This window comes from Geospiza fortis, unplaced genomic scaffold (genome assembly GCF_000277835.1).
Source record: "Geospiza fortis unplaced genomic scaffold, GeoFor_1.0 scaffold58, whole genome shotgun sequence".
NCBI classification, from domain to species: domain Eukaryota; kingdom Metazoa; phylum Chordata; class Aves; order Passeriformes; family Thraupidae; genus Geospiza; species Geospiza fortis.
The window spans coordinates 404,942-414,219 of record NW_005054359.1 but is presented as its reverse complement, the minus strand read 5'-3'; the positions used below and the strand labels follow the sequence as shown (position 1 = coordinate 414,219).

Genomic DNA, 9,278 nt, shown 5'->3' with positions numbered 1-9,278 from the left:
CATTCCTGACACCCCTTCTGAAGCAGACTCCATGGTAATCTTTGGCTAGAAAAGAAATTTTGAGTTCCTCAAAAATTGCTCACAACTTAGGCTTTTTCAGTCTGGTTTTCTGTAAATGTGAGGCATGTGAAATCATCATTCACAAATAGCTTCTGAACCTGCTCTCTGGTTTTATCCAGTTTTAACAGAGATAAAAGTCTCGTGATTATTTAATACTTATGGTGAGAAAGTTAATCATGAACCCACTGGTTGCTGAACACCTGAGACTGCCTGGGAGAGAGCCTTTCTAAATCCTAAGTGCAGGAAAAACTTCAGCTGAGTTTGCCCCTTGTTACATACCAGACTACTCACAGGGAAGAAACTTGGATTTGGGTCATGCCAAAAATGCCAAGCATGCAAGGGATTAAACACAGAGCCATCAGCTAAAGAAACTGTTTGACTCCTTAATTCTAGGGAGGAAGAAATCCTACTTATGCATTCCAATATGAAAAAAAAAAGAACTTTTGCTCTGGAAGAACACCAGCTCCATGCTTGAAACAGATGGTAGCACTGCTTCAAGTTCATGTGCACAGCCTGCTTAACTCTGTGGATGTGGACTGAGGTGTCCCCAGTGTCCCACCACCCCTTCTAGGAGCTGTGATGAGCTTAGCTGTTGAAAGACTCCAATTTCATGGCTTAAAAGAAAAGCCGAACATACCAAAAAAACCCACCTTTCTGAGCAGGCAGTTCCTCTTTTGTCTCATAAGTCTTCATGCAACCTCCTGTCTTGGCAGCTGCTCAGGTCCTCTGGGACAGAGGAGTGAATCAACAGCAATTAGTGGCTGGCAGCACTTACACTCTCTTTTCTATCCTGGAAGATCTGAGCAGATGCTAGAAATTAACGGTATCAGTTCCCAAACACCCATCTTTAAAGCACAACTTGTACAAACTGAAGAAAATCCTTGAAATATTTCCCAACCTTTTTTTTGGAGCTGCTACCAAAAACATAGCTTTACTTTGTCAGTTACTGTAACAACAGGATGTCATGGGCCTTTGCATTTTTTTGTCCAAACCTTTCAGGTTAATACAACCTTGCTTGTGTTTTCTTTTAGCTTGTCTCAGAACTTCTGAATCAACCCAGGTTCTATCTTCAGTCATTGCTAATATTAAAAATTGAGCCCCCAGTAAGGCCTTCACAGATCAATAGCCCTTCAGACACATGGAAGTGTTTCCAAAACCTGATAAGCAGTGGGTCTTACTAATGGTCCATAAGGAACAGCAGAATCCAGCAACTCTTCTAGGCTTATTAACTCTTCTCAACTTGAGTGGCCTCAAAGAAAAAGCTAGGAATAGTTGTTTCACAAGGTTGAATGTTATTGCTCCCTAGGCCACCAGATTCCATTCTCAGCCCCTGCTAAACCCAGCATCCCCAGCCACAGTTTCACAGCAGAGTAGAACTGCACATCAAGACTCAAATATAGCAGCACTGGTCAACCTCAGCAGCTCCACACAGAGGAAGGACCTGCCTTTTCCTTCTTTGTCTAAAAAATAATTCCATGTTGATCTATTTGTTAAAGACGTTTTTACTTCTAATTTCTTTCAGGAACTCCCCAGAGATGCACATGTTACTGTGAACATCACAAATGCTCCTGTCCCCCAGACTGCTGAAGGCACATGTCTTCTGGTCCCCTCGGGCTCTCCTGTCCCTGGAAAATCGTGCTGCACCTCTGATCACAGTCCTTGCAGGAATGAGAGCCCCAGCACGGAGCCTTGTGAGGCAGGAGAGTTTTCTGTAGTAACTGAGACTGATGATTACCAATTCCCACCAGTTCCCACAGAAGACGAGTACATGGATAAGAATCTCAATAACACTGATTATTTATCTTTCCTAAGTCAGACTGCCAGTAAAACTGTGTCATCATTTTCAGAACCAATGGAGGCAGGGGAGAATGACAGCTTGAACCAGTACTTTTCAGGTATTGGGAGCACAGAGGATGTATCAGTCTCTCCAGGCTTTCACCCTCCCTCCAGCACAGATGGGGCACACATTGCCACGGACCAGCTTCTGCAGAAATCTTGCCAACATGCCCACAGTTGCCCGAAGGAAATAGGCAATAAAGACACAGATAATTTTGCAACAAACTGTGACTCAGAGAAGATCTGTGTGAGGTGTGGCACTTTGTACAGAGAATCTCCCCAAAAGTGTTACAAACCCTGTCGTGCTGTGGCTGACAGCACCTCCACCTCCCCAGAAACTGGTTCCTGTGCCCAGTGCACCTGTGGTTTGAATTTTCTCTCTGCTGGTCAGAGCACTCTAGCAAACAATCTTGGTATGGAAGATGCACCTTCAGATAGTACCAACGTGAAGTACCAGAACACAAACAAAAGCACTTCAGGGACACAGAGCAGCACTTCGGGGACAAACAGCAGCACTTCAGACCTCCCTCCGGCATCTGGTAAGCCCATTAGGCTTCACTCATACACAATTGTATAGAATTGTCCTCTTTGCTAGCTCAGTAGTATTCAGAGGATCTGATTTAGGAGAAGAAAATTATGCTTTTTCACTTAATTGCCCTGAAGGTAGTCTGAAAAAAAATCTGAAACTGTTAGGCTGTTTGGTTTGTATTGAATTCTGCAAGAAGAATGAGCCCAGCAGGGGACCATTGTCCCACCCTGATCTAACCAGCAAGGCAGAACCCACCTTCTGGCTGTCACTGCAGAGGCCAGGCAGTTCTGTTAGCAGAATGCAATGTAGGGATGTAGAGGTTGAGCTAAGCTAGGATGCATAGTGCTCAGGCAGATGCTTTTCATTCACCAGTGTGCACACATGTTTTTGCCATTAGATTTAAGTCCAGTTAGATTTATACAGTGATCAGTGAAACTCCAGCTGGAGCTGCAGGCTGGTGGCTGTGACTGGGTCTAAGAGATTATCTACAATTTTCTGCTTATGGCTCTTTCTCTTTGTTTTTATTTGCTGGGATATAAATGTTCACATAAAATGGTTTCATACAGACACTGTTTCTCCGTATACATATGCTTTGTTCCCTAAACAACTCTGAAACACTGATTACTTTACTAATTGTCTGCTAATTTATTAATTGAGTTAATATAGCAAAATTGTCAAATGAAAGGGAAGAAAAGCACTGAAGCAAAACCAGCAGAAGGGAAGTTACACGTCTTCTCTGGATGCAACCTTCTTCCCCAGACTTTTTTTCAGAACAAAAGTCTGCAATCTGCTTGTCATATGTTATTAGTCATTTTAGATTATAATCTCATAAAGTTGGATGATCTATTTTTATTTATATCAGTGCACTGCCAAGCATAATGAGACCTTAGTGTTGAGTGGGACATCCAAGTATTACTGTAATACCCACAGCAGTTGTAAGCTGTTGGCTTTCCTTAAAATCATGTCGTGCCTTAAAATTTCTTACAGAGACATTCTTGTCAGTCTGCCAAAGCCCCAAAACAACACACTTGAAGGCCCTTCCTCTCTCAACATGCATTCCATATGGGAATCTGAAAGTGTGTAGCATTCATCTTCTGAAGAGCAGAAACTTTCTGCTGCTTCAGTTCCCTGAAATCTTGACGCATTTTCCCTGTCTGGTCTATACAAAATGCAGCAGGAGTAAAGAGAACACAGATTATCTTTTTTGTTATTGTTGGACTCTTGAGGTACAACTGAAAGCTAAGTTATATTTGGCACTGCTTTTCTTTTTAAATATGACACAAAAGAACAAGAAAATATTAAGGAACAATAGAGCAAATGGGAAAGCTTGGATATAAGCACTATGCTAGCAAGTGCCATCTTAGATCTGCAGCACAACTCTTTATATGGGATTTTAATTGTGTCTGTGCCTTTGGATATGTACATGCTATAGTGCCATCTGGTGAAACCTGAGCACAGATACCATGTTCCTAATTTGCCAGTTTTTATGCATGACTACAGGAAGATACCGACAGAGCTGTGGGCAGTATCAGAGCGTGGGTTAGTTGATCTGTGGGTAACCTGGCTTGTTGGCAGAGTAATTTTTCTGCCCACAGAATGGCCGTGCCCCCCTGGCAGGGCCTGGTTGCATGAGGACCAGGACAGGGCTTAGCCACAGGTTCCTCACTGAAGCAGCCCAGGCACGCCAGGGCTGCACGTGTGGGTGATCAGCATCTGTCATTTTGCTAGGCCTTGTGAAATGCCCAGATGGAATAAATGTGCATGTAACATAACTTTCTGTAAAGCTTTTCAAAGCAACTGGAGCCACCAGGCTTTGCACACAGTTATGCTAAAACAGAATGGTACAAAAAAGGGTGGGTGAAAAATGGGAAGAAAAAAGACCATGGTAAATTCCATGAAGTTGTGGTCTTGTTTCACTAACACTCAAAGTGACAACAGAACTGGTACACTCTGTCCCTCCTGTGAAACAATCCTAGAGGACCAAAGTGGACTTCTGCACAGGTGCCTCTTCCAGGGCTCACCACCGGAGATGGAGGTAAGCCTTCAAGCAGTTCTTCAAAGCTGCTCACAAGTTCTTCTCACAAGCCTGGAGGCAGTCAGAACCTGAAGGATCAGTTCAGGCCCACCTCAAATCCTGTGCAGGGCTACAGCATAACACAAGTGCAGGAAAACCTAGCTGACTCATAACTGGGACTGGTTTTGCAAAGCCTTTCACTTCCAGATCCCAAACCAGCCTGGTTTGGCAGTGACAAACAGTTCTCACCACCTAGAGACCATTAAATGTCTCAGAGAAAATTATTTGCCTGCCTTGTTCCAGTTCTCAGTGGACAATTACCACAAAAATTAATCTGTCTTTGTTATTAATATCAGATCGTCTGAAGAGATCAAAAGGCTGAAACACTGTAGAGAACAATGCCTTCATTCTGACTGTGTCCCTTATAATTTTCAGGTTGGAAGCACTTTTCTTGCGCAGTGTAGGAAGCTCTTGTGTCCATTTTCTGTGCTTTCAGGCCTTAAATATCCTTTTGTTTCAGCATGGTGTCTTCAGAAAGCACAGAAGGTTTGCCAGCCACATTCAGCTAAACATTAAAAATGTGTTAATCTGCCTTTTTTTTTCCCTTCCCACTGTCACATATATTTCTAAATTTTTGATCTCGTGCTGAGCACTGGTAACTTTATTCACAGCACCTTTTGCGAGTGACAGGCAATCTGTTTAAAGACAAACAGTTATTTTTGTACTGCCATTATGCCCAAGACTTTTATTCATGGCAAACAGCCACACTGAATCAAACACAGGGGAAAGAACCAGCAGGGAAAAACTCCTGCAGAGAAAACCCTTATGGACATCTCATGTTAATCAACAGCCCTTGGGAAGAAAGCAAAGAGCTAGCAATGCAGTGGTTTAGGTGAAATAAATAAGATTGCTTAGGGGGGCCTATTAGAGAGACACTTGAGTGCTGCCCAGACTCAGCTCTGAGCAGGCACAGATCCTGACTCCACACAGCTGGAGACCAGGGCCCAGTGCTGGTGTGCAAACAGGACCTGTGGCCAGTGGAAAAACAACATTTCTCTGGGCTGGGCTGTGTTTATCTGTAAGGAAAATGGGAATGTCTCGAGTGTTGAGGAATGTAATGAAGAAAATACATAATATCTAAAAGGAGTCGGATCAGTCTGCAAGTAATGATGAAGTGAAGCACTGCAGGAACAACACTTCTTAGAAAGGGTGTTGACAGGCTAGGAAAATTTTGTTGGTTTCTTCACTTTGTTTCATTTTCAAACTTCAGCAGGCTTGTTAGTTTGATGTTGGAAGGTTGTTCTCAGTTATTTTCTTTCTGCTCTGAGGAAAGTTTATTAATTCCCAGAGCCTGGTCCTGCTGTCACTTAGGTCAGCAGCCCAGTCCTTGAATAGCAGAAAGATTGCATTTGTACTGAAAAATCTGTAACCTCAGGCAGGCTGACTGAAACCATAACTCTGTTAAGTTGCTATAATATAGAGTCTGTCTCTTCAATGGCATCAGTCTGTATCCAGCTAAATCCGTGCAGAGGCGAGATGAGTGCCAGAGTGTACATACCTGGAGGATCTGGACTATATAACATAATTGTATAAGCTCTGTGGTTTTTGGACACGGTGTGACTGTGTGATCTGCTGTTAAGTCTTTCAGTATTTATTCAGGAAGTCTGCTACTTAACCCAAATGGTAGGATTGATTGGGAGTTTATTGCATCTTTGGTTAACAGTGTGATTTCTGGGACTTTAAGAAGAAATAAATCTCATAATCAGAAATAATTAGCGTTTCCTCACAAACTCCAGGCAGAGGCAGATTGGACACAGCTTTGTGCATCAGGCAGCACAGGGGACATGAGATCGTCACCCTCTCTCTGGCTTCCCAGATCACAGCTCAGAGGGAAAATGTTTCCAGCCCTTCCAGACAAGCTCCTTGCATATGACAGACTTTGTCCTGAGGAGATGAAAATGGAAATAATGAAAAGGTCCAGTGGAAGGCATTGATTATAAGAGTATCCTCATGTCACGGGGGAAAAAATAATGGAACAAGAACAAAGCCACCCCAGCAGATTAAGTTCACTGCACTAAGCGTCCACCTTGTGAGGGGAAAATATTAATCATGTGTGTCTTCTTTTCTCCCCCGTCCTTCCTCAGGAAATGTGACTGGAAACAGTAACTCCACCTTTATTTCAAGTGGACAAGTAATGAATTTCAAGGGCGACATCATTGTTGTCTACCTTAGCCAGAACTCTCAGGAGGGGACGGCGGCCTCCTCGGGGCTGAGCGAGGAGAACGTGGGCAGCCCCGTGCAGGAGGAGAACCTCAGCCGCTGCGAGACCTTCGCCGGCAATGCCCAGCACTACAAGGAGAAGTGTGCGGAGCTGCAGGGCACCCGCCCGGCCCCGGGGAGCGTGGGGCCGCGGTGGCCTGGTGTAGCCCTGGCCCAGGAGTGGGGCCCCTCCTGCGGTGGACAAGCCTCCCAGCCCGTGCAGGAGGAGGGGAAGCTGGGACACTTCTCGGAGAAGGTGTTGAACTGAGGGGACACGGTGTCCTTGCTGCGGGCCAGGGCACCGGCACACAGCCCCCAACGGGGTGTGGGGCTGCTGCCGTGCTGCCAAAATCCTGGGTGTCACAATACACTGGGAGACTGTTGCTGCCCCTGGTGTCTCCTGGGAAATTTTACAGCTGGAAGGACCCTCATGGCACACATGTCGGTGGTGGTGGTGGTGCTGGTGCTCTGGGTGGAGGCCAATGAGGACGGGCACATGCGTGAAGCCGGGCACGCTGCCCCTGTTGCAGAAGTAGCAGCAGGGCTTTCTCCTCTCCCCTACAGGGAGATGGGCTCCCTGCCTGCCCCCCATTCCCTGCCACCTCTCCCTGGGGACTCTGTGAGGAGGAGAGCACTGCTGGCCAGGTGGGCAGGATGCTCCTGGAGAGGGGACAGTGTGGCCAAGGACTGGACTGAGCTGTGCCTCAGGGTTTCTTTTTTGCAGCTAAGCTGTACCCATTTTGCTGGGTCTTGGAGGTGGAAGGAAGCCATGGTGCTGCTGCAGCCTTTGCCTCCCTGTGGTGATGTGGCAGGTGGCATCATCCCTTTCCATCTTTCTCCAAGGAAGCAGACATTCCAGTCTCAAATCAGCACCAGAGCCGAGGTCCTGGGCTGCCCCTTACTGACCTGTGGGTATAAATAGGTGTGTGTAATGCTGCCACAAGAGGATGATAACATGCAAAATGCAGCTGATATGCCTTAAAAGCATATCAGATTAATCTCGAGCAAAGAGCATTTATAATGACCCTGATTCACCTCTGCCTTATTGCACCTCTCCAGAGGAGTTAAGCCTCTGGAGAGGAGAGTGATGTGTGCCTGGTACACTGCTGCAGGAATAGCATCACTATAATTTAAGACAAAGAGCTGCTAGCAGAAAGAGATAAAGGAAAAAGGGTCTGTGACAACCAGCTGTGGATGTTTCCAGGAGTTACAAAGATGGAGAATTTGGTCAGGGTCAATTTTATCTGCCCAAACAATTTTGTCATTCCCTTTGCTATTTTCATTAATAGGCAAAGATTTACTTAGGTAGCATGAAGCAATTTCCAGAACTTGGCCTGTGTGAGCTGAAGTCAGCATGTTGCCTCCGTTGAACTGACAGCTGATGAGCAATGGGACCAAAGGTTTGGCATTAAAGAATAATAGTAGTTGTATTTAGAGGGGAATCTTGGCTACTCAGCTGGCTTTGGTTCATGTCCAGTATCCTGTAGCCTTCTCCGGCAGCCACTGTGGAGAGAAAGATGAAGGGAGCAGAGTCTCAAGGAGCTCCCAAAAGAAAAAGATAACATTTTTAATGATTTTCTGACAAGGGATAATTTTCTGACATTCTCCTGCAGGTCTAAGTGCTGCAGGCATCTATCTGCAGCTGGAGCCTTCAGGAAGGCAAGTGCTCTGTTTCCTGCCAGACAGCAAAGGGATCTCTTACCTAGTGTAGCTTTGGCTTCCCTGTTGGAAAAGGTCTCTGGCTGGGAGGGCTTCTTCCCGGGAAGGTTTTAAAGTTGAGGGGTTCACTGCATAGCTGCTGTTTGCAGTAGTACTGCTCTGTGGGGAAAGAGTACCTACAAAGCTGATAAGGTGATCACTGTGTCACGAAGAGCTTCTCATGCATAAAACAAAAGGATGGGCTTATCCATCTTCACATCTCAGGAGAATAATTCTGCATTGTTTATATATCTGGGATGTAAAGTTCAGTACAAATGTGCAAGACTCTCTCTTGGGTGACTGGCAAAAGGGCAAATGAACAGCCAGTCCCACTTCCACCTCTCTGCGGCCTTTGAAAAACAAGATCACCCTACCCTACACTCAGACGGGCAGGTAGTGTGTCACTCAGTGATGGCCCAAGCTACCTCTGCCTCTCTGAAGGTGTGTAACTGAGGCTCTCTTGTCTGTGGGATTGTTTTGTCTTTCCTGCTGGATCTTTTACAACCTCTTTCTAATGTCTTCTGGAGTACTTCTCTATCCCCTTGGCACTGGTGCAATAGGAACAAGGAAGCAGAACCACCATCACCTTCAGGAAAGGTGGTATAAATATTTTCCCACTTCGTCTTAATTTTTTCAGTTGCTTTTTTCTGGAAAGCGTTCTTCAAGACATCAGTCCTGCTGGAAAACATCCAACCAGCCCCATTTACAGGGCAGGCAGGACTGAATTCTTGCCCTCATCTCTGGGTAAATTACCCAGGTCTGTCTTTTTCTCCTTCTGCAGCTTCTTTCTTCCCGTGGTTTGTAAATGCCACCAGAGAGCAGGCTCAAAATCCTGGTTTGAAGGGAGATAATGGAAATTTATTGTGTGTCCTCAATGAGGAC

General features: G+C 45.4%; 1 protein-coding gene across 1 annotated transcript in view; it reads left to right on the top strand.

The window, feature by feature from the left end:
* The window catches only part of TNFRSF11A (TNF receptor superfamily member 11a), an 18,476-nt gene extending 9,204 nt beyond the window's left edge, over nt 1-9,272 (top strand). Inside the window, exons 8-9 of the mRNA XM_031059295.1 lie at nt 1,557-2,435; nt 6,584-9,272. Of these exons, the coding sequence (XP_030915155.1) occupies nt 1,557-2,435; nt 6,584-6,966 (1,262 nt within the window). The 3' untranslated portion in view covers nt 6,967-9,272. The remainder of the gene's footprint in view (nt 1-1,556; nt 2,436-6,583) is intronic.
* The last annotated feature ends 6 nt before the right edge of the window (nt 9,273-9,278 follow it).